Here is a 26,482-nt window from a genome sequence, read left to right on the forward strand (position 1 = left end):
GGCAGCCCCAACAGCAAAAACACATTTTTCCCCCAATTTGTGTGTGAACCTATGTCAGGGGTGAAAGGAGAGTATGGTTTTTGCTGGTACTATTACAAATTAAATCAACATAAATATTTTGATAGCAATAAATTCAGATAAGGGGGTATTGATTAATCCAACTAGATTGATCTGTCTGATGCAAGTTGTTAATTGAACCAAACCATATTTAGAACTATCAAACGCAATCGTTTTTTATTATCCTGTTGCAAACTAACCAACCTCCATGTCCGTGGCAGACATAAATTACTGTCCACCTTTGTCATTAGAGGGATCACACATCAAGTAAGTAACTTACTAACAAAGTCAATTTACACCACAGCCACAGACAACAAATCAAACATACCCTGGAAGACACATATGCTCAATGTGTTAAGGGAAGCGACTGAATTAGCAGTTAATGTAAGGGGAGAAAGAAATATAAATCCATTGATGCATGCATAAATGATATTACAATTATTAGCAATTATAAGTCACTAAATACCACAGACTCTTAAGTTATTAGATAAAATGATGCCGGGTTCACATGATTGGTGGAAATTTCAGGCCATAGCTGCTTTTGAATTCCAATTAAAGTAGCAAAGAGTAGACACACAGCTAATCTGCCAGCTGGTACTCTGTACCTCCGCCAGATCTTATACCGGTACGCAGTACCGGACCATACCAGCTTACTTTCAGCCCTGCCCCATATATTGTGTATGTGTAACAAGATGAGATCTTTCTATTTTAATTATACAAAATATTGGTTGTACCTGAGTGTATTTCTCCTCCTGATTTCAGTGTTGGGTAGCTCCTACTTAGTTTGTTCTTCTTCTGTGGTGTCTTCTTTATATATTAGGCGCTAGCTTTCCCTCTCCCCTTCCTGTTTTATTGTCTGGTGGGAGAGGAGCTAATATGGGCAGCTAACACAGTGATTTCTGTCTTTCCTTACTGGAAAATTGTCAGATCCACAATAAATGGAGGTGGTCTCCGAGGGTTCTGCTGTGCTTCCACGTCATTTATCTCCATAAACACAACGCAGAATCGATCTGGTTACATATGCCAGGCCCATCTGGGCTGTCCACACCTTGGCCTTAGCCAAAATCAGTGCAGTTTACTTGCTATGGTAAGAGGGAATTCTTGTTTTTTAAAACTCATTAATAATAATACATCAACAATAAAAAAGTTTGAAATATGTATTTTTAAACCTTTCTTTTCATTTTCAATGGCCTTCAACTCCGCTTTTCTCATTTGCCGCTCTTCCAAAGTATTTTTCACCCCTCTCACCCTACCACAAAAATGTTCTAGAGCCGCCCTTGGTTTGAACTGTGGGGGTTTATTATCTTCGTAAGTCCTCTTTATCTTTTGTTAAACCCATTTCAGTTTCTACTACATTTCGCACTTTTATTTTAAAACTTCCCCTGTGCTCATTTTCATTTCATTTATTTTCCCTTTAACTTAGAAATATGTATGACTCACTGTTTTTTTCAGTTTATTTTTTGAGTTTAGCATTACAATTTAGAATTACAATTTTCTCTAATTTTATGTCTCTGATGTTGAAAAACAAACACGGCTTATATGGCCACCTCAAGGGAAAAAGTTGGTAAATGGGATGTGCGATTGTACAGTAGAAATGTAGGAATGTACATATGATCTGTAAATGATCTGTAAGTTACTGTAGAATGTCCAAACATCCTATGGTCTAATTGTCTTATTTCTAAATGTCCAACAATCAGGCTGCATGCATGGAGCCCACAATAATTATGCACCAGTCACAATTCAAGATTCAAGATGACATAGCATGCAGCAATGGCCAGTACATGAAGCAATGTGCAGTTGGGGCAAGAAAAGGGGACTTTATACGAGTCTTCAGAACTATAAAGAGAAAAGACATGAAAATTGTCGTGGTGACAGAAGACTGATGATAGAGCATCTGTTTTAGGTTCAATGTCTTAAAGAGAAATAAAAACTCCTTGGATCAACACTGCTCAGGACTGACACTGTTGATGATGTTACAGCTGTATCCAAGACTATGCACAATCAAGGAAAGTTCAGCAAGCTGAGAAATCCGATTAAAGTTTTACAAGGACCAGGAGGTTTTAAGAGTTTCACATTGGAAAAAGGTTTTCACATAGAGGCAGATCACAAACCTTTAGAACCAATGTTAGGTTCAAAGAGCTTGAATGAACTGCCACTAAACATACAAATGTTATACATTAGACTGATGAGTTCATTATTATTTTTTAATTCTATATGTGACAGCCAAAAACATCACAACTGTTGCACCCAAACCACCTGTTCTCTCTCCACCTGAAGATGCAAGAGACACCGTAGCTCCAGAGGAAGACGGTGTACTGGAACAGCACACTTTAGTCTCTGAGAGATGTTTTCCCGTGAGGGCAGGTCACCACCTGTGAACCTGATGGACTGTTTGTTCAAACAGCATGAAATGAATGAGTTGCAAAACTCTCAGAAGACCCGAGTTGCCTGCTGGGATGCAATGACACATTTTCTGCAATAAATCCATTTACATCTCTATATAATTAATTTAGGAAGGCATAAACAAATAAGACAGACTGAACTTTTACCCACGTCAGTTAAAAAATAAAAAACGCAGAGAAAAAGTCATGACCAGTAATTACATTCACAATGCAAAAAATTGCAAGCAATCAAAAGTGGCTGGAGTGAAAAGCATTGTCCATATTAACATGATAGTATCATGAAGTTGCTTCAGATTTTTTGGCTGCATATCCACGTTACCAATCTCCCGTTCCACCACATCCCAAAGGTGATCTATCAGGATGGAGGTCATTTGAGCCCAGTGAACTCATTGTCATATTCAAGAAACCATTCTGAAATGATTCACATGACAGGGACCATTATCCTGCTGGAAGTAGTCATCAGATGATTGTTACACTGTGGTCATAAAGGGATAGATATGGTCAGCAACAATACTCAGGTACACTGTGGCATTATAACCATGCTCAATTGGTACTAAGTGCCCAAAGTGTGCCTCCAGTAATAATGTCTGTAGTAATCAAATTACTCCGGGTAGTAACCCCTAAACTGGAAGATTGGCTACAAGAGATCCCTGGAAAAACCTCAGACATCTAACTCCAAAATAGTGCAATGCTGGAAACATCAATGATACTGTGCAGGACTCGAGTTTGGGGTGACAAACCACTGATGGAGGGTAGTGATGGGCGGGTGGATCCAAAATTAAGTATCGATCTCAAGTTGGTATTGGATCAATACCGGCCGGCAAATATTGATATTTCCATTGTTGTTTGAAACTTTTCTGTATCAGCAAAAAGGGTCCCAGGTGAGTCGCTGCCTTATCACTCTAGCTAGTATTGTGAGATCTCAGCAGATCTCATAGTGCATGCATGCAGGCGGCATGCATCACTCTATTTCCACTATATCTAAATCTTGAGTTGTTTTTTGACTAGTTACTTTTCAACAGTTTTTAATCATTCTATTTTAAGGCTAAGAAGTTACAAATGATTAATATTTCTAACATTTCTTTTAATTGTTAAACATTTTGATGTATTTTTGTATCATAGTTTCTTCTGGGTTGTTGACTGTTTGCATTCACTTCATTGAATTTCAATACTTTTATTTGAATAATCTGCTTTCCATGTAGTTGAAAATATTGTCCAAATTATTTTTATTTTTATCAAGTAATTAAAAAAGGTGCACTGCCCTTTTTCTGTATCAATGGTGATCTAGAGGAGCACAACATAAAAATATACTTGTCCCAATTTTAAATAGCAAAAATACCAAAAGACTTCTGCCAACACAGATCAATTTATTTACAAGAAATGATATAGGCGAAAAACAATAACTGAAAGAGGTGAAGGAAAATGGCGTTATCACAGAAATCACAGAAATCTTACCTGTAAAATAAAAGGAAAAACAATGACTAATAGTAACCTCCCTAAACTAACAAAAAGCAGGAGAAAATATTTAAGAAAATGGCAGTTCATCCCACAGCTCCACTTTAAAATTCAAAACTACACAAAGTGAACATCTACACAAAACTACTACAAAACACGTATGTATCGATGGATGGATGGATGCTGCCTGCGCCAGCTTTGGTCCAATAAGAGCTACACCTTGTCAGCACCATGCCTGAAACTGATCGGACTGACAGACATAAAGATCCACAATAGACACAGAGGTCTTATGTGGCCAAAGCCACAAAAAAGGTAAATTGACAACAACTAAAACAAATTTCTGTAAATTTATGTAGGCGTCTTATTTTTTTTTGTAAATCTGGCACCAAGAAGTCAATGCCTCACTGGCGACAACCCTAACTTCTAAGCAAGACTCTTGTGAGACTAGATAAAAAGCATTCATAAAACTGCTTCAAGCAGAAAAAAGCTTTACTACTCCAGTACAAATCATTGACGAGAAAATACAGGTATACTGCATTTCAATTAAAACAACACTGACTGATGGAGTATCTGAGGCTGATATAAAAGAGCTTTTTGCGGTTTTGAATCTGTGAGATTTGCTAGACAACAAGAAATTCCAAAAAAAAAAGGTTAAATGAGTTCAAACTTAAATGGCAAGATTAATAATTCATGACCAAGGAGGAAATAAGGCTCAGTTTTCTAATAAACATGAAAGCCTCTAATAATATGTAGAACATTTATTAATCCCCTATGCTTTCAAATTGTTACTCATTTTCTAGCAACCACACTTGCAGCTTGGAAGAATTCTGACCTTGTTTATGTTTATCTACTGATTATGTCTTATGTCTACATGGTGTATTGGTATACACTGCAACGCCCATTCTGAAATAGTGGTAAACTCCTGTACACTGCTCATCTCATTTTCTTTTTCCACAGCTTTATAAATTTACAATTTGAAACAACTGTTATTCCTAAATGAAATAAATACATTTCTCTGAGGAAAAATATTTACATTTATTTGTTGTTTCCTACGGTACATTAGTATTTATTTAACACACAAACTATCACAAACAGGCAGAGAGCTGGATCCATCTGCAGCATGCTTATTTGTTCAGACAAGAAAAAAGCACAGTTAAAAGTCCACAAAGCTAAATCAGGGTCAAAGTAGCAGAGATCAATGATAAGCATGGGATCATCAAATAACCCATTCAAGATGATCATTTATTAATCCCCCTTTCTTTCAATTTGTTACTTATTCTCTAGCACCCACAGCTGCAGCTTTGAAGTCAAAGTTACTTTATTTTTTGGTAGGAACTTCCTTTTCTGGTGGAAACAGAGCAGACACAAACAATCATCAAATCAGTAAAATCAGTACAACACACAGATACTCCTTAAAATACGAGCATGTGTAATTTGTACATTTTTAAAGATTTATGTGTGTAAGTTTCAAGCTGTTGTCATTTTAATTTGTTCATGCGTAAATAGTATTTTTTTAACTTTTGTAATTTTTTTACTTATGCACAAAACATATATGAGTTACAAATCAAGAATTACGCATATTTTCCCTCCATAAGGGTTGAGCTTCTGCAGTCATTTGTGAAAAAAGTGAAGAGATGTGGAGAAACCACAGAGCCTTGTTTTTGCACCTGTGGAGATTGTCTTAACCCTTGGGCTACCCTAGTCATGTTTACATTAAGAGTGGGATCATCTGGACCCCATAAGATAGCTCAAGGATTTACAGAGCTGATGTGGCCATTTACTCTGACCCACTGAGGTCTTGCTGTCAGAAAAAACAGGACCCAGAGGATCAGATGAGGGCAGGGGCGGAGTGGGACAACTTTTCAGCCCGGGAGTTTAATGGTCAAGCCCGGCCCATTTTTCATTTTTCGCCACATGAAAAATTAGGCAAGCATTTAGAATGTGCGTGTGTGGGGTGTTGGGGGGTGGGTGGTTGTCATAAATAACAAATAAATAATTATAATAAAAACTTGTTGTTTATCAGAAATATTTCCCTGTATGAAAATGTTAAGGAAAAATTGAACTTTTTTTGAACATTTGAAAAAATATCCTCATAATAACTCCAGAATCTACAGCATAAGTCACCACATAAGAAGTGAACCAGTTTCTGCAACCTTATTTGTTACTTTGTCACAGTCAATGGACATGATATTTTATATTTCTGTTGACATGAGCATAAATGCCTCCAAGTGGTCCTGACTGAGCATGCGCCAGCCTGTTTTTAATGAACTTCAGAATGGAGACGGTTCTCTGACATGAAACTTGGGAAAATAAAAGCTTAATGAGAATGTGAATGTCAGCCTAATATCTGGGTATCCATCAGTGAAAACGTTATATTGTGTCAGTATTAGGGCTGAGAATTTCAGAGTCACGATACAATGTGATTCACGATACACGGCTCACGATACCAGCAGTATTGCAATATGGTAAACCTTGCAATAATCAATGTTACCACTGTAATTTATGATATAGTAATTTTAAAACACAAATGTATCTTTTTATTTTCTTCTAAATCTTTTTTAAGAATAATTTAAAACACAATATGTCAATTTTACGCCCTTTCCAACATTAAAATAAAATTATCAAAAATACTAACATGTGTTTACCATAATTACATAAATTTTAAGGTAATTAACAAATAAGGTAATAAACAAAGCTCTAGTTAAGAACCAAAATGAAGAGTAAATCAAATGGTCTCACTTCAAAGAGTAATAAATGTGGAAATAAAAAATTCACATTCGTTAGAATTCAACTTCACTTTAATTGTACACTTTATATTAGACGATGTGTTATTGTTGAGGAAACAACAATAACACATTGAGGCAACCTATGAACGTTCAGCCTGTTAATGTATATGGTCATTGTTTTTTAAAGTGCTGCCATTTGGTATTCAATTCCCCCTCCTTTTATTAAAATTTCCTGTCATAACCAACACTTTAATCACTTGCTCCATGTGTGTACCACTACCATACACACCTGTTGGATCAATAACGCCGCTAGACGTCTCATTTGGACGGTCAGACGCTGCGCACGACTGCGCTAGAATCTGGTGTGTTCAGGTTACTGCTGTTACCGCCCTCACAATCCATGTTATGTTACATTAAAACTAGGGTTGTCAGATTTGTCGCGTTAAAAACGCATTAATCTGACATGTGCTTGACGCCGACAATTTTTTTGACGCATTAATCGCGGACTTTCTCATACGTGCCTTTCCATACCGCGCGCGCGGGCGTCCCCCCTTTAACTCACAGGCTGCTCTCACTAGATCACGGGCGGCTCTCCAACCTCCGAGCTGCGAGCTAAAACAGGCCCGGCGCTAGGACCTGGAGAGCTCCTGCACCCTAACCCGGCTCCGGTTCGCGTCCAGTACCACTAGTGATGGGTCGGTCGCGAACGGAACGGCTCTTTGAACCGGCTCTTTGAAGTGAACGACGGGAGCCGGCTCCTCGCTGGGAGCCGGAGGCCGTGTGTTTTCTCTCTCACTCCCTTTTTTTCTCCGCATGTCGCACGTGATTGGTCAATATGTGTTTGTGCCGTGAGTGTTGCGCTGAGCAGAGGAGGGGCGGTAGTTACACTGACAGCAGCAACAACAGGAGCAAAGCACACACGGGGGGGGAAAGCCTCTCTCTCACTATCTCTATTTCATTTATTACTGTAGTTCAGCAGAGGAGGAAAAGATTTAGTCCTGACAAAAAATGAACATGAAAATGTTATGGAAAATTTATTTTTGATGTTTTTTATTTTATTTTACTGAACGTAGATTGAAGTTTTGAATTTAAAATGCCCTTCACTTGCACTTGGGCTTTTGTTAGGCATTTTATGTTACAGCCTTTTATTGTTAAGAAAGTTTATCTCAATACAATGTTACAAAATAAAGTATTTCTGATGAAAACTATTAATTTTACTATTCTTGTTTTCATAATTAATGTAGAACTGCTAAATTCCACGAACCACACATTTTTTTCCTTAAAAAAAGGCCACATGTAAATTTGAGATTAATCGCGAGTTAACTCCAGACAAAATGCGATTAATCGCGATTAAAAATTGTAATCGCCTGACAGCTCTAATTAAAACAGATTGCTGTCTGCGTCTACTTTACAAAAATACAGACACAGCTCGGACCTTTTCGCTCGCGGCCGCTCTGCCTCCTCTGTGTTCTCACTTGTGGAGCAGGTGGAGAGCTCGCGCATGGAGCATAAACCCCTGTTGTATTTCATGCTAAATGTAACCCACACGTTTAGTTGTCCCTTTAGACTATTGCACACACACTCACAGGAAGTATCGCGAGATTTCAGAACGTGATTTCATAGCGCGATTTCACTGACAACTTCCGCGTCCTGTCAATATAAATACATGGCAGGGAGATGTTTGACAGACACTCTGGACTTGACAGCTACACCCTTGCTGCAGAACGCCTTGCACAAATTGAGCTGCTAAGATAACTTTCACCTTTTTGACTGGTGAGTAATGCCGTTGTTTTCTTTTGTGCGCAAATCAGCTGGCGACAGCACCAGCTGATCTCTGTGCATCTCGGTTTAAGATCATGTCAAAAGCACAAAAAAATATCGTGCTCACCTTTGATGATCAAGTCCATTAAGAGTTATTACAAGGAACTCTAGAGGGCCCAATAGTATACAGAAAAAAAGCTTTATTGATTGATCATGTACTATAGCATACATGTGCATTACATACAGCAAACCAAAACCCTTAAAATCACACAGAAAAAAAGTGTTTTTTAAACAATAGGATTAATAAAGGATTGAGCAAAAAAAGTCACATCAACCAAAAATCCTCAACTTAAGACTAAACAATAAAAAGAGAACACCAAGAAATTACACCCCTTAAATCAAACAAACTTAAAATAAACACAAAAAGAAAAAAATACAAAAAGGCTTCAAAAATTAAAAATGCCTTTCTTCAACTTCACAGCATTAGAATTTTGCTTGCCAGCAAAGTGACGATCACAGTGAGGACTGATGTCAGCTGTCCTGGAGCGCTGCTTGGCTTGATTCTTCTGTCTGTAAATAAGAATATTGGCACAAGAGATCCGTTAAAATCTATTTTACCAACAATTCAAACATTTTAAAAATTAGTGCTTAAGTACCATATTTCTTCATGTCGACAGGTCCAAGCGAGAGGGGTTGATGGTCGTAGTGAGACAAATCCCTTTTGAATCGCCTGTGATCTGAGTCGCATTGCTGCAGCAAAACAACAATCAGAAGTTTTAGGACTTTCATTGCTTTACACATTGTATAATTTTAGCTAGTTTTACTTACAGGAGTGCAATCGCTGCTATTCAGAAGACACAAGTGGACATTGCAGTGAACAAAAATGGATGAAAAGTTTTTAAAGGTGAACATCCTGAAGGAGAATTGAGCCACTGTGGAGACGCCACTCTGAATCAGCTCAACAGTACCATCTTCTGGATTGGGACATCTGTTAGATGAAAAAGTTATGATGTGAGCTAAGGGTTAAGAGAAATGAAGATTAGATGTGAGGAACTAACATAAAAGAGATCTTACTCATTAATTATGAGATCCCAGCGGATAGGGTAGTCTTCAGTGTTGATTGGTGTCGCCCAACATGAATCTAGAATGGTGGCAAGTTGGTGCTGATCCACACCTTCAGTCTTAACCTTCACATAAAGCATCTCGTCTACTTCAATGTCTGTTTCATTGGTAAAAGGAAAGCGAAAGTCTGGATCTGTATAGGAGGTCATCCTGATGTGATAAGATCCACTGCCAGCTGGAAGCTTCTTCTTCATGATACTGTAAAAGAGATAGCAAAGATCTTTAGCTTGATAAGTGAAAAATGATGGTCTGTTTTTTGGAAAGACATACATCTTTCCTTATGTTTCACATAATTAAAATTCAAGTTGTTAAAAAGCACATAGCCGATACTTTTAACACAGGAAGATTATTTGCATAGCGGGAGGTTTGGGATTTTAAACCACTGACATGCTCAACCCAGGGAGATACCCCATAGAAAAAGGGGTTTTTTTAAACATTAATAACAAATCTATCCAATGAGCAAAGAAAACAAGTACAGCAGAAGATAATGTCACCTTTCCACAGGGTTGATGCCCACATCNGAAAACAAGTCTTCCATTCTGAAGAGTTCCATTGCAGGACCTATCTTTAAGATGAAGAGCATTGGAGTGGAAGCCGGCCTCAAACAGCTGACACCGCGACACAGACATAGTGCCTGAACTGCTTTCACAGGTGATGGACGAGTCTATTGAAAACCAAAGACATAAAAAGAAACCATTTTAGCACTTCTTTGTTCTAAAGCCATCTATGGGTTTTTGTGAAAATATTTTTTTCGCTGACATCACTAATACTTAACAAAATGTCTTCTAAAGCATCACACACAAGTGTTCTCATGGCATTCCTGGGCAAATACATTAAAACAACAGCACATTCCACAGTCTTGCCTCATCGGCTGAGATGCTTTTGTTTTCTTGAGAAAACATTCCAAAGAAAACTTAAACACTTCAACGACAAAAAGAAACTGAATAAATAAAACAAAATATATTGGCATACATTAATAAAGTTCATTAAGTCTATACATTTCTGTTTTTTATACTTTTAGATGCCATAAAGTACCCTGACTCTAAGATGTGTTATCTCTAGATTTTTTTTTTTTTTTTTTCATTTGACACATGGTGCTATCATCACAGAAAGCTGCTCAGCATTACCTCAGGGAGGCCACCTGGTGGCCTGTTAACAGCATGACCTGAACATTTTCCCACTGGGTTGTCTGCTGATAATACTACATGACAAATGTTTAGGCAATGTATTGATGGAACAATAGTGCTAAAAATGTCAAATATTTATATTAAGTAGTCTCCCCTTATCAATAATAAAAATCATTGACCTTACCGTAGCTCTCATTGTTTGGTCTATGATGGTGCTCATCACAGAAGCAGCCATACTCCCCATTTTTCTTTCCACACCATTCATGTTCAGCGCAGTCCAGCTCCTCACAGGGATCTGACAAGGCTGGAAACACAGATAGGTGCTATTTATGAGATCTGGATATGGTATAAGGACATATCAAATTATGGAGCCATACCACAGTGCAAAGCAGGGCGCCATTCCGGGATGCTCAACCCTAAAACAGTGCAGGTTTTCTCATAGGCTGAAACTGCAGAACACAGCATGCCATTGGCTGGAGAGTAGAGACAGAGATCATAGACACAGGAAGAGAAAAACGGCTGTGGGTCAGAGTGCAGATGGCAGGCACTGAATGGACCGCTGGTGTTGGTGATGATGCTGCAGAGTTCAGAGTATTCCTGTGAAAAACGACAGTGTCCATCTCCATTTCTCTCATCAGTGGATCCACATCTGAAAACAACAATACAGATGTATAGTTTGATACAGCGTGGACAAAACACTGCATGAAGGTATGATACTTGTGTTTAGAAGCTCACCCTGGCTGGCTGGTCTGTGACTTCCAGCTTTGTCCAAACTCACTGTCATTTTGGGCGAGTACGCCACTCGGTTTCACTTTATCATCTGAAGGATCTCCATTGAAGTTCCCACACATCCCACCGACTTTGTTCTGATAGTGCTTACTCATTCGGACCAATAGAGTACTCTGGCCATCGAACTGGACGATAAGGTCAGCTGCATCAAAGACTACAAAACCATCCTGTGCTGACACTTGAGCTAAAGCTCCTGCAGTTGTTGGAAGAGACGCTTCAGCTCCATTTACCTGAAAGAGGAGAATTCAAAAGTTAAATATGACGTGAGAAAGAAGAACAAAGAAGTTAGTTCTGAGAGTTGGGTTTACCTTTACTCTTCTGTTTGGTCCAATCCTCACATTCACACTCTCTGAATTTTTGGAAAAATTTATATCTACTGATGATACAAATGACACATAGTTGTTGCCACGGTGATTGTTGGTGGCTACAACCTCAAACCGGGTGTCATTGTTGCCATGGCTTCCAGTCTCAGTAATAATATAAGAGCACGTTCCCTGGAAATGAGCCAGGGCCCCATCAAAGGTGATGTAATGTGGGTCTCCCCACACAGTGCAGGTGGACATGGCATCATAGCAGCCCAGCTGGCCTTCCTTTATGGTGCACTGTTGTGCAGGAGCACAGGATGCAGCAACACACTGCACGCCAGAGGCAAAGCATCCACAGAGCTCAGTGCAGCCATCTTTCCAGAAGGACTCTCCAACCTGTGGAACAGGTTTTAAAAAGGTGTGGCATACATTTACAAAGGATGGCAAAATAAACACAGTTTTTCTGTTGTGGCTTACATAACAAGTTCAGTTTGTGTCAGAAATTTGAAAGCAGATCAATAGTTTCATTTTACCAAGTTGTTGGTATCTATTAAGTTACAGCTTGCCAACAGCAAAATTTTTAACATTTGTTATTATTTGTTACCATAAAGGATTACTTACATTTTTCCAGCATAGAAAAAAAGTAATTTAATTATCAGAGTTTGAAAGAAACTAAAATACACATTCAAAAAGCCAACGTTTGGATACAAAGTAAAATTTTATGGTAAAATAAAGATAATAATTCAGTTGGTTTAACAAGTGACTTACATTATAGTAGAAGCCTTCATACTGACACCCACAGCTCTCCACAGGAACACAGGTTGTACCACTTCTCACAAAGCCCTCATCACAGANTTAGACTCAAAATTAATTTTTACATTTAAAATTCATATTTAGACTTTTATTTATCATTGAGATTCAACACTTGTGCAAGTCACAGATAGTGTTTTTAGTTGTGATAGAAACTGACAAACTGTGATATAATTGTAGCAAATGGAAATTAAATGTCTAAATACAGTAAAATTGTCACATAATTTTCATGAGGTGAGTCTTTACATTTGGGACCCCATAGCTGAGATTAAGAACTTACTTATAACTGGAGGGGGCAATGTGCCTGTAAATAAACAATTCAGAAAAAATAGTTTTAAAAAGGGAACAAATTAAAGGTTTAGCTACTGTATATCAACAGAAAATTGTATTCTTACTTGTAACTGGTGGAGCCAGTGTGGCTGTAAACAAACCAAAGTAGATGAGTCAAGATTTTACAAAAACACTAGTGAATTTCACTTGAATTAATTGATATCTTATAAAGAATTGTTAAAATATTGTACTGTATAATTAGTAAATATATCAAACAGAAGAGCTTACTTGTAACTGGGGGTTGTGTTGATGCTGAAAGTTTAAAAAGAAGACAGTTTAGTTTAAAGATAAACCATATACTGCAAAATATGTTTGTTTTTATGGACAAACTTTGTTATTATTAACAGTATAATGTTTATTAGAAAAAAACACGACAATAAAATGTTTCCTTGTAAAGAGAATACTTACATGGAATTGGTAAATTATCTATGAAAGAATCAAAGTAAAGACATGAGACAATAAATTAACACAAATTACTTTTTTTAGCTCCTATATTCAGACAAAGTGACCTGACTCTCCACCTTTTGTCCTTGTGCAATGATATGCTGTGACAAACTTTATTTTTAATTTTATTGTCATGTTTGTATAAACAAGGAAACTATGACTTTTACATTATCAGTTCAACTGCAAGTTTTTGAAAATTTTGGTTGTAAGATTTCAAAATACTCTTTTTTTTAAAATTCAAATTATTGTTAAAATATGCATCCAATTATAAAAGCATACTTTGGGCAGCTGTTTGCATTTACCATTAATAAAACCAATAACAATAATAAAAATAATTTACAAGATCTGTAAAAAGAGTTAACATACTTGTAACTGGTGGAGCCAATGTGGTTGTAAGTCCATCATCATAACAGCCCAGGTGGCCGTTCTTGATAGTGCACTCTTGTGCAGCAGTGCAGGTTGCAGCAGCACAGCGCATGACATCGGAGGGAAAGCATTCACATCGCTCAGAGCAACCATCTTTCCAGAAAGACTCTCCAACCTGTAGTTCAGGTTCAAACAAACACATTAATTGAATTCGAGGAATAGTTGCACAAATGCCAACCCACACCTAAAGTTTTTTAGAAGTTGCTGCACAAAAAAAGCAGGAAATATTAAACCAGGCCAAAATTAATTAGGTTAAGATGTTTTTTATCATCAGTTAAAGTCATTTCAAAAAAGCTTTGCTGTTTAAACTGTATGTTTAATAAATGTCAATACAAATGATCAATGGAATGCAATAAATATTTGAATGTAATATTCTGTAATGAGCAAATAATTGACAAATAAAAAGCAGGAAATTCAGTTACAGAGAAGATCTGTCAAGACAAGTGTGGGTCAGACAGAACAGGAAAAAGACAAACAGAAAGCTGATAGAACGTTTGTTATAGAATGCAAGAGGTAGAAACAGGATTTTAAAGATGGAAAAGAGAGTTCTGAAAAAAAGGGTTCATAGAGAGGAAGAAGAGGAAAATAGCACAATGTTCTCACTAAAAGTATGTCTAAAGGAAGGGCAGGAAAGTAGTAACAGTTTAAGCCTGTGGTTAAGTAGTTTGGTCTCAAACAAAAGCATCATTACTTGGAAAGAGATTCCTTCTTGTGAAGTCACACAACCAGTTAAATCACTTCATAGCTTGTCACAGATTAAAAATAATTTAAAAAATGAATATTTGACAAGTTTTCCTGTTTTGTAAAACCCATAAATCAGTCCAAACAAAGGAGATCAATAAATCACTTACACTGTAGTAAAAGCCTTCATACTGACACCCACAGCTCTCCACAGGAACACAGGTTGTACCACTTCTCACAAAGCCCTCATCACAGAAACATCCCTCAGAGCAAACATGCTCACAGGTGGCATCAGTGCTGCTGGCACAGGTGTGGCCACAGTCAGTTCCACACAACTCATAGTGACTGTTAGTTGGACAGGTAACTCCTTAAAAGGAAAATACAAATACATTTTCAGTTGAGATACGTAACATTTCAAGAAGCATTATTGAAGAATATGTCCTATAAAATAGTCCTCAGAGTGTGACTCACTGCAGGTGGTGTTTTGTCTCCAAGGATAGATCCGGACGTTAGCAGACTGACATGCACTCACATATGTCTCAATTGCCCTGCATAGTAGATCGTTTCTTGCATTTCCACCCACGCAAACATCAAACACGCAGTCGCTGAAAAACGGTGCTGGATCCACTTGCTCGTGACAGAAGCTGAAAGGGCCGTCAGCTGCCTGAAGCACCTCACACTGAGCTCTGGCGGCTTGATCGTTAGTGCATCGTGGACAAGAGGAGCCACAGCCATCACTGCAGGTGTAGTTGCCTGGTGCTTTCCAGGATGCCCCAAAAGCATCTGGTGAGGAAACTGCTGCTCCATCTGGGGTGTGGAAGTCATCATTTGGATTGCCATTGAAATTACCACAAAGTCCACACATGTTCCCTCTGAAAAAAAGGGTGGAATTCACGACCAAAACCAGTGTTACTCAAGGTCCTGGTTGGGATTTCAACAAACTTTACACTAACTTTTATCATACATGAAGAACTGCAGGTAGTTTTAAAATTACCTGTAGGCTGGAGGTACAGAAATGGACACAGTGCTCCATCCATCATACGTGACGCTTAGACCAAAACTCGTACTAACAAATGTCCGATATCCACTTGCAAACACAGATATGCTTCCATTCAAGACAAACGGAAGATTTCTTGTGACTCCATTAACCTATGTCAAAGTAAAAGGAAAATTAGTTTTTTTCTTTTATTGGTGTAGGTTAATACCATTGCTCTTTATTCACATCATTGTTGAATTTTAAAAAGTTAAAAAGTTCAAAGAAATATATAAAACATTGACCCTGATTTTGTGTNTTTATTTACACCTATGTTAAATTTTAAAAACTTGAAAAAGTTTAATGAAATAGAAAAAACATTGACCCTGATTTAGTTTTGTTTTTTCTAACTGAAAGGACTCAACATTTCTTTGAAGCGCGTAAGTGTAGTGTTAGACACGTCTTACAAGTTGAAAGGCTTATACGAAAGTTATAGATTGTTTAAAAGGGTACTTACCTCTACCCTGTTATTGCTGAACATCCACACTTTATAGCCCCACACAGAAACAGCGACCTCAGCTGTGATGGACACAGGAAGCCCATTCCACGGCTCGTTCTTTGCCTCCACAGAAAACTGATGGAGCCCGCTGGATGAGTTGCAAACCTCTGCTAGAACATAGCGACATGTTCCTTGGAAATCGTAGGTCTTCCCATCAAAAGTCAAGTAGTGAGGGTCTCCAGAGGCAGAACAAGTACCACTGGGGTTGGGATGACAACCAAACTCGCCATCTACCACTCGACACGCCTCCTCAGGACCACAAGAGTGCGGCTCACAATTGACCACACCCGTCACTCCATTACAGCTGCACAAACTCTGACACTCTTCTCCATCCCAAAACTGCTGACCACTTTGCCAATAGCGCCCTTGATGATAGCATCCACAGGATGTTGGTGGCACACACTGGTTTCCATTGAGGACTAAGCCGTCGTTACACTGACACCCATCCTGACATTGAGAGTCACAGCTGAAGGGGAAGGAGAGGCTGGGGCAGGCGGAGGGACAGGATGTCCCACAGAGTTCATAGTGGCTGTTTGAAGGGCAAGTTAATGCTGCAGAATGAGAAAACAGATTCAGAAATAGTCCAGTTGAAGCTTACCTCCAAAAAATGATCAGGACTGTGCTTACCACAACCAGTTCTATTCCTCCACTCTCCCAGAGAAACCCCCTGTTGTTGACACATCAGAGCATAATCTCGCAGAACCTCACACAGAGTTGATTCAGGATCTTCAGATCTACGGAGGATGTCCACACACACGTCCACTTGCTGTAATGGCTCTACCACAGCCCAGCAGGATGTAAATGGACCATGTGGTGATCTCAGAAGGCCACAGTAGTCACTGGTATTGTAATTAGTCATGGAGTTGCTATTTGAGTTCTCCACACAGTGAGATGCCAGGGAGCCTTCTCGCCAGCTGTCCCCAAACACTTGAGAACTGTGGACCAGGGTTCCATTTGGTGTTTGAAAGTCATCGTTGGGTTCATCGTTGTAGTTTCCACAGAGTCCACCAAGTGAGCTGCTGTAGACCACAGGTGCAGTGACACGCACAAAGTGAGGCCACACCGTTTGTACAGTCAAACCAAAAGATGTGCGAAGGATGATGCTGTGAGTGTTGCTGTGGAAGATGCGGATGTGGTTGGATCCAGAACTGAAGGGCAGTACGATCAGCTGACCATCAACCTGCAGGACATTTAAACAAATCCAGTATTCAAAAGGTATAAAAAACGTATTTTGAATCAAGGTCCCTTTTATTTTAAACATTTATAAAATACCTAAATCGGGTTATATTCCAAGAAGTTTATGAATAAAGAATATATTATACAAAATTGTCTTCCTTTTTATATATATAATTGGATAACATGTTCAGAAAGTTAAAAATTGTTTTGACATCTTTTTTTTCACAGCATGTTATAGATAAAAAAAAAAATTTTGAATGTTGAAATATATTTTAGTCATTTACCCAGACTCTGTTGCTGCTGTCCATTTCAATGGTGACTTTTGTTGCCTGAACCTCAATGTTTAAATAATTTGAAAATCCATCCTGGCCTTTTGGTACTTTTTCTGTTGACACATTGAAGTGTGGGTGACCAGACAATCCCATTTCTTTAGCAATGATTAGTCTGCATGCTCCAGGATATTGGTATGTCAGTCCATCAAATGTTTGATAGGACCCTGCCCCCCTGATCCAGCATGTGGCGTATCCATTAGGTCTGCATCCTCTTTCTCCATCTTCCACACTGCAGGTTTCATGTGGGCCACAGCTGTAGGGGCTGCATGTCATTGAGCCAGCAGTGCAGCTGCAGCGCCTCCCACAGTCTCCATCCAATATAACAGTCTCTCCTGATTGATAATAGAAACCCTCAAAGCTGCAGCCACACTCAGCATGAGGAACACATTCTCCAGCACTGAGGACGTAGCCGGGATCACAAACACAGCTCTCCTGAACAGGAAGGGGGCAATTTTGGGTGGAGTTAGGATTAACACAGGTGGATGGACATCCACTTGCTTGAGACTCAAAGTGGCTATTGGCTGGGCAGGGGATTTCTAGGTTGAAAAATATACATAACACGTTTCAGCCATTTGATTTAAAAAGCCAAAAAATACTCTAACATATGTTCAATGACCAGAAAACATACCACAGAATCCAGGTCTTCTCCAACTTTCAGGCTGGTTGCCATTTTGTTGACACTGACTTGAGTATACATTTAATGCTTGACACAGAATGGGTTGATATCCTCCACCAACACAGAGATCATAAACACAACTGTCCACAAAGTTTTGTGGGGGAAGTTTTTGGTGGCATGGTGCAAACGGTCCAGAGCTGTTCTGAAGGATTCCACAGTGTTCATTGTTGCTGTATAAAGCAGTCTGAGCTGCATTGCAGCCAGCACATTCCAGACCTTCACACGGTGCCTCACAACCAGGTTCATCTTCACCAAATACTTGCCAACTGTTGGCAAAAACTACATCAGAGCTGACAATCTCGCCTTCACGAGTTCGGAAATCATCTCCAGGCTGGTTGTTGAAGTTTCCACACAGTCCACATGTTGCATTCTGGTAAGTGTAGGGCAGACTGATTCCAACATGTGAATATGTGTCATAAGATACGGTTAAGCCAAAGTCTGTGCTGACAACCACAGAAAAACCTGATTGATAGACCTGGACACGGCCTTGATTCATGGAAAAAGGAGTTGCTGTAAAGCTTCCATCAACCTGTGAGGTCAGAGACAAACAATAAAGTTTAATATGTTCACAAAACAAAACAAAAATGATACAAATAACCTCACTAACCTTTGCCCTTCCTGGGTTTCCTTTCACAAGCTCAATGGTTTCATTGTAGACAAAAACCTTGACTAGACGTGTCCATGACACATGTATGCTGCCTCTGTGCTCGTTCTTGCCCTCTATTCTGTAATAAGGCAGCCCATACTGACACTGCTCTGAGAGAACATAGGTGCAGGTGCCTTGGAAGTGAAACACTGTATTATCAAAGGTGTAGTAATGTGGATCTCCACTGATGGTACAGGTGCGTTTCTCCACTGTCTGGCAGGAGAACTGAAAGGAATATGGCATGCAGACTTGGGAGAAAGAGCATGGTTGGTCAAAGCACTGAAGGCCAGTTGTGGTGCACGTGCACTTCTGTGCACAGGTGGAGTCGCTCCAAAAAGAATCACCCAGCTGCACAGGTTCACCTAGGGTACAATTAAAGATTTGTTTCAACAAGGAGCCATTTTAAATAGATCAGGTATAGTAGTGTTGTAGTATAGTATAGAACAGTGAACATTTAATTTAAATCCACAATTTTAGATAGTGATTAAAACATGTAAGCAAAATAGTGAGAAATATATGTCAAACAATGACACCCTCATAGCTGTTATTCCAACAACAAGCATAAGCAGCAGGGGAACACTGGAAAAGGGAGTGGCATCCCACTACACCTAAAGCTCCAGTCGGTCTTCGAGCAGGGGTGTCAGAATCCAGGCCTTGAGGGCTGGTGTCCTTCATGTTTTCCAACCAACATGCTGTTGAAACTCCTTATTTGCTAAACATACCTGCTCCAGGTAATCAGAAGCAGATGAGACACAATTTCTAGAAAACCAGCTGGAGACCGGCCCTTGAGGCCTGGAATTTGACAACCCTTGTTAAATGGTAAAGAAAAGAAAAAAACATTTTCTTTACAAAATAATTTACCATTAAACTGGCAGCCACTTGCTCCACTGTCTACTCGGAAGGCCCAGCGACCCGTTACATTGACGTTGCTGCCCAGAGTAAAAGTGGAGTTGACGCCTGTTGCAGAACTTGAGAAAGATCCAGGAATGGTGAAATGGTGAACAGAGTTTATGGTGTCATAGCCAGCCTGTAGATTAAAAAATGTTCATGAATAGATGTGTTTATATACAAAAATAAAAATTTACACTGAAAGTAATGAGTCAAACCTGAACATTCCAAACTGTTGGGGCAAGCGAACCATAGTTGAAGAGAATAAATGATTTTGCACCTCCAGAAATGAACACAGCTTGGAAAGTTGCTTTCTGTAAAATGTCACAAATGTTTTAATCCATTCTGGAAATTCATTCCCACAATCATTTTATCCTTAAGTGTAATTTTAAAAATCTTTGTCATAACAATTTACCCTAAGTTGGAAGTTCTTCTTTTTAGATGTAACTGTTCCTTAAGTATTGAATCAACTTTTAGGAGATTATTTAATATGTGTCGTGAGATGATATGACATTACATGGTGTGGTATTAAATTGAAATAAATACTAATCAGAATAACATATTGTAATACCATATATCATAAGGATGTCCCGATCAGGTTTTTTTGGGCCCGATCCGATTCCGAGTCATTTGATTTTGTGTATCTGCCGATACCGAGTCCCGATCCGATACTTTTATAAGACATTTAAAACATGATTGAATTGAAGAAACAGATTAATTTTGTCCCTTATTTATATTTCAATAACCGTCTTTTATCATTAAAAACTTAAATATAACACCTCACACTGTGAAGTAGCTTTAATAAAAAAGCAAAAATACAGCAAATATAAACTAGGAAAAAAAATACTGTTTTCTTGTTATATAAGTGATAGTAATGTGAGAAAGTTTAGTGACTTTAGCTTTAACATTTCAAGAACTATTAAACATTTTTGACCAAATGTGATTCCTGTCGTCATTTAAAATTCTTTAAAAAATTATGACTTTGTTTAAGCATAAAAATTGATGAGTGTTCATGAATAGCTGATATGATTATTAGTTTTAATGCCATCTTCTTCCGCTTATCCGGGACCGGGTCGCGGGAGAAGCAGTCTAAGCAAAGATGTCCAGACTTCCCTCTCCCCAGCCACTTCCTCCAACTCCTCTGGGGGGACCCTGAGGCGTTCCCAGGCCAGCAGAGTGACATAGTCTCTCCAGCGTGTCCTGGTTCTTCCCTGGGGCCTCCGCCCAGTGGGACATGCCCGGAACACCTGTCCAGGGTGGCGTCCAGGAGGCATCCGGACCAGATGCCCAAGCCATCTCAACTGGTTCCTCTAGATGCGGAGGAGAAGCGGCTCTACTCCGAGCTCTCTCCGGGTGACCGAGCTCCTCACCCTATCTCTAAGGGAGCGCCCAGCCACCCTCCGGAGAAAACTCATTTCAGCCGCTTGTAGTCGGGATCATGTTCTTTCGGTCACGACCCAGATTTCATGACCATAGGTGAGTACTGGAACGAAGATCGACCGGTAAATCGAGAGCTTTGCTTTCTGGCTCAGCTCTCTTTTCACCACAACGGACCGGTACAGCGACCGCATAATAGCGGACGCAGCTCCAATCTGCCTGCCGATCTCACGCTTCGATCTTTTCTCACTCGTGAACAAGACCCTAAGATATTTAAACTCCTCCACCTGAGGCAGGAGCACTCCACCCAGGGAGAGAAGACAAACTACCTTTCTCCGGTCGAGAACCATGGCCTCAGACATAGCGGTGCTGACCCTCATCCCAGTCGCTTCACACTTGGCTGCAAACCGCTCCAATACATGCTGGAGGTCCTGGTTTGATGGAGCCAACAGAACAACATCATCTGCAAAGAGCAGAGATTAAATCCTGTGGTCCCCAAACCAGACCCCCTCCGGCCCCTGGCTGCGCCTAGAAATTCTGTACATAAAAACTATGAACAGAACAGGTGATAAAGAGTGGCCCTGCCGGAGTCCAACATGCACCGGAAACAGGTCTGACTTACTGCCGGCCATGCGAACCAAGCTCCTGCTCCGGTCATACAGAGACCGAACAGCCCTGAGTAAGGCTCCCCGGTGTAGGTAGCAGATGTGCTCGGCCTGTCAGATTGGCTCGGGGGCTTGCGACTAGTGATGACGTCACACAACTGTAACGGAGCAGAACGTGAGCTGCATACTCTGGCGGGACTTCATCCGGTCCGTGCGACCAGAAAGAAGTTCAACACTGGCAGGATGTATTTAGAAAAAAATACGTTTGAATAACTACTTTCTTTTTTTTAATGTGCGACCAACCACAAGCTAGCATGCTACTCGCTAGCACCCACTTTAGCTCGGACTTCATGCTTCCCAGCCTGATCTCTCTCTGTTAAAATAACGATCATTATCCTGTGATGATTCCTCTCGATCGGATTATTTCGTTGTCAACGTTTTTGCGGCTGATTGCAAATATTCCTTCTCCTTTTGTGATTCTTAACGTATTTGTTCGGACCTCCTCGGTTTTTTACTCGGGAAGAATCCGTGCATTGTTATGGCGGAAGTGTGTCATTCCCCTTGTCACGTGACAGTGGTCTAATAGTCCGGATCAATCACAATCTTACACGTCAACTATGCGCAAGCCCCCGAGCCGATCCGACAGGCCGAGCACATCTGCTACCTACACTGGACCCCATACTCCCAGAGCACCCTCCACAGGACACCATGGGGCACGCGGTCGAAAGGCTTCTCCAAATCCACAAAACACATATAGACTGGATGAGCGAACTCCCACGAACCCTCCAGCACCCTGAAGAGGGTGTAGAGCTGGTCCACTGTTCCACGACCAGGACGGAAACCGCACTGTTGTTCCTGGATCTCAGGTCGACTATCGGACGGACTCTCCTCTCCAGTACTCTGGCATAGACTTTCCCAGGAAGGCTGAGTTTTAATGTATTAGTTTAATTTATTTATTTATTTTAAGATTGTGTGCTTCTTGAGACATCACTTTTTGGTTTTATTACCACAGTAGTTAATTTTCTTAAATTTCTCTGTCAGATAAATAAAACAGGCGTATCAAAGGACAGCCCGGGTCCTAAGGAGTTAAATCACTGTGCTAGCATGTAGCAGTTAGCAGCTGCTGTGTAGCCATCTGCCTGAAGCACAAAGAGCTTCACATTAAAAAGAAACAAAAACTTTTTCTTGTTGGAATACCTTTAGAGGTTGTTGTTTGAGTTATGACAAACCAATAGAGACACTTGCTGTCAGTTTAAAGCGTTTTTAAAAGAGTTATTGTTCCGGAAGTTAGCTTTCTAGCTAGCTTTGTTTACGTTAGCCTTCTGCGTGAGCTGCTGCCGTTTTCTGCTGTGTTTTCTGGTGATAACATTTTGCGATCTTTTCCTGACACGTAGACTTCTTGTGGAGTATTTGTCCGGAATGATAAGATGAAATATAAAGCTCTGATCATAATGAGAATAAATGAAATATCCGATCCTGATCGGACAAAGGAGTCTGATTTCGATCGAGTCCTCAAACACTTGATCGGCCTGATTTCCGACCACGTGATTGGATCGGGACATCCCTAATATATTATTATACTTCTGACTTACTGTTCCCGTAGTTGGAAAGTAGGCCACTTCATACCATGTTGCCACAAAGACCCACTCAGCACTGAAGCTGAGGTTTGGGAAGTAGCTATTAATGTCCTGTGTAGCTTGTTGGAGGACACTGTCATTGGTGTATTGGTTGTAGAGGACCAATCCAGTGTTTCTGATGTCAATATCTGTCCAGAATGGAGCGATTAAGTCTCTAGATTCATAGAGTGGGAATCTTTGAGGTGTATATGACCAATATGATGAATTAAAGGTCAAGTGTCCGTTGTGGTTGACCTAAAAAAAAAAAAAAGTTAATTTGAAAACAATCTCTTTGCATCAACTTCAGTTTAGTCAGTTTAGTTTACTTAGAGATGGAAAAAATATCAAATTTTTGCAATAATTTCTTTCATGAACACAAGTGGTTTTATTTTTTCTAAATAGGAGATAAAAGTAGTTTGTAAAAAAAAAAAAAAAGGTTAGTCATTGCTTTATTTTAAAGGGTTTTTTCATTAATAATGTTACGTACATAGAGGATGCTGTATGTATTTCCAAAGTAGACAAAAGGTCTTTGCAATTGAATCAGTGGAGAACTTCCATCAAGTGAGCGGGTGGTTGCAGTTCCAGCAATTGGATAAAAATGACCTGAAATATTCAAAAGTCAGTGCAGATTAAACTCATGCTAACTAGCATAGTTGTGCTAGTTAGTGAAATATGTGTATAAAACACACACACACAAAAATACAGTTCAAGAAATTGGATAAATTAAGAAAAAAAAGATGTCAGTGACACTGACCAGTATTTAAACAAATGTATGCCTCTTTATGTATACAGTCTGTTCTTATGATCAACAGAAACCAAAAGCTTAATTTTGTGTAAATGAGAAGTCCTTTTTACAACTTTTTGATCTTTAATTTAATCTTGTTTTTTCAGGTAAAAGATTTAACTTAATAAATAAAAGTTAAAAAAATTACGGCTAGCAGAAAATTCTATATACCAATTGAGCTGGTATTTTCAAATAACTTAAGAAGACAAAGTAAGCTGATTAATATTCTTCTTCTTAATTTTCAACTCTTTTTTCTGGCCTTTAAGATGTAGAATTAATGTTTTGTTTTTAAATAGAACTGATTAAGTAATGTAGTGGTTGGTTTTATTTATGTCCTCATTTGAAACTTGAAAGCTTTTACTTTGATCTTCAGTTCATTTTTGTAATATATATGCCTTTATTTGGTTATCTGTAAAATTAAAACTGTTGCATCATGTTCCTTCAGTAGATAAGTAATGCTTAAAGTATGATAGGAAATAAAAAAATATATCTAAACAACCAACTAAGGATTACACATTTCTTTATAGGAAAAACAGATAATTCAATTTGACAAATATATATTTTTTAAATTTATATCACAATATATATCATTATCCACTGATTAGAAAAAAATTATTGTGAAATTTAAAAATTGCATATTGCCACGCCCTTATGTAAGGGTATCTTATTTTTTATTTTTTAACAAAAAATAGACTTTGACAATTGCACTGAAATCTGTAGCTTGTTGTTTTTATTTCCAATTTTTTAACAAAAATTTAGTTCACCTGTAAAAACCTGTAGAACGATGAGCAAAAGTACTGATGCTGCTCTTCTTTGTTATACATTTTGTATAATACTCAAATTTGTTCTTATTTTTTATGGCTACATCAAAGTCACAAGTTATTAAAAAATAAAAGAACGGTCAAATCTTACCTTGATTTTGGGAAGCCACTTCACCTGCAAATGAAACATCAGTCAGTAACATAAGTACCAAAAATATCACAAATTGACTAAAATTCAATACTTACATAGCCCTGATATGAGCAGGAGTGGAAGTAAGATTTTACTCCCCATTTTTTTAAAGCTTTAAGAGTCAGCACACCTAATATGAAAAAAAAAATCAAACTTGAGTATAGTATAGAAGTTTTTTTTTTTAAATGCGTACCCAAAAATTAAGGATTCAAATTATCTTAATTTATAACACTAGAAATTTACCAACAAGCAAGCCTTACCATGCAAGCATCTCTTGTGCATCAGGTGAAACAGTGGAGGAGAAGTGAGGATTTAAAGGGTAAAGGTTGGCTAAGTTCCAAAGCTTTTGAATTCCACCAAGAGGAGGGTTAACTTTATGCATTTTGTTTCCATGTGCCAAACCATCATCTTACTGCAATTAGAACGCCAATTAGTTTTAAAACACGTCACCTTTAACTTGTTTTTTAATTGGGTTTTGTTCCCCGAAAATATTAAATTATAATACATAAAATTCAATATTATAAAACACTTTAAAATTTTGAGTTTTTTTTAGAGATTCCTTTAAAAAGAAAACCATTTTGATAAAAACAAAAAAATGTTTTCTTAATTTAGCAAATAACCAGACATTTGCTTTTAAGAACTAAATTTATTAATGTTTTAAACTTTAAAAGCCATTGGTTATTGTGACCGAAATAGTCCTCAGAGACCCTGATTTTTTTTTTTGACTCCCTGCATTAGTAGAAGCTATTAAAATGTGGATGAAATTTTTAACAATATTTCTATAAAAAGAAAATTGTGTGTCTTGGTGTAGTAATTTGTGCTGTGTTATAGAACTGCTTTAGAAATTGTGTAGATCTTAAACCATATTCAGCTTCTGGCTGTAGCCTGATAACGTCTCCTTATTTATAATGCACTATATATTGCTTTAAATTAGTAAGTAAAGTAAAGTCTAAAACCTTGGAATAATGCAAGACTTGAAAAAGGCATTTCAAGAAGTGTCTTGTGATGCTATAAGCAACAAAAACATTTTAATTATCATTGCAGGAGAACTGAAAAAGAAAGAATGTTTGTACTTGTTTTAGTGCCAATGTCAATTAATTTTTTCATAATTATTGCCAGCTGTCACTGACTGCTTGATCCTTTTTGTTTTAGGAATCTATTTTGCCTCACTGTGCCTTTGAACAAAAAGATTTCACCCCCGCCACACTCAAAAACTCACGTGTACCATATCTAATACGCCTGTCACGCAAAGATGAATCTTTGACAAAATAAACGTCCCCAGACTTGAATTACTGCAAGGCAAGAGTGCTAACCACTGCACCACCGTGCACCCCACACTCACACTCATAAAAAGTGAATTAATCATCGCCATGTCAACATTTTAAATTGAGACAAGTATCACCAAGCAAATTATCGCAAAAATATTGGCAAATTTATTTTTTCCTATTCCCCTCGCCATGAGCT

The 26,482-nt window shown here is 38.6% G+C and overlaps 1 protein-coding gene across 1 annotated transcript; it reads right to left on the bottom strand.

The window, feature by feature from the left end:
* Window positions 1-8,629: 8,629 nt before the first annotated feature.
* On the bottom strand, window positions 8,630-26,246 carry LOC112138459 (alpha-tectorin-like). Its single transcript, XM_036211060.1, has 21 exons — window positions 26,238-26,246; window positions 24,980-25,003; window positions 23,260-23,538; window positions 19,659-19,824; window positions 18,759-19,159; window positions 18,104-18,680; window positions 17,428-18,011; window positions 16,595-17,147; window positions 15,926-16,518; window positions 15,430-15,584; window positions 14,907-15,307; window positions 14,606-14,802; window positions 11,748-12,140; window positions 11,386-11,669; window positions 11,028-11,299; window positions 10,835-10,954; window positions 10,018-10,187; window positions 9,476-9,711; window positions 9,230-9,389; window positions 9,058-9,151; window positions 8,630-8,971 (listed from the first exon to the last, which is right to left on the bottom strand). The coding sequence occupies exons 1-21, from the start codon at window positions 26,244-26,246 to the stop codon at window positions 8,877-8,879; spliced, it is 5,763 nt and encodes a 1,920-aa protein (XP_036066953.1). The 3' UTR covers window positions 8,630-8,876.
* Between the last annotated feature and the right edge of the window lie 236 nt (window positions 26,247-26,482).

The sequence above is a fragment of the Oryzias melastigma genome, unplaced genomic scaffold (genome assembly GCF_002922805.2).
Source record: "Oryzias melastigma strain HK-1 unplaced genomic scaffold, ASM292280v2 sc00429, whole genome shotgun sequence".
Classification (NCBI taxonomy): domain Eukaryota; kingdom Metazoa; phylum Chordata; class Actinopteri; order Beloniformes; family Adrianichthyidae; genus Oryzias; species Oryzias melastigma.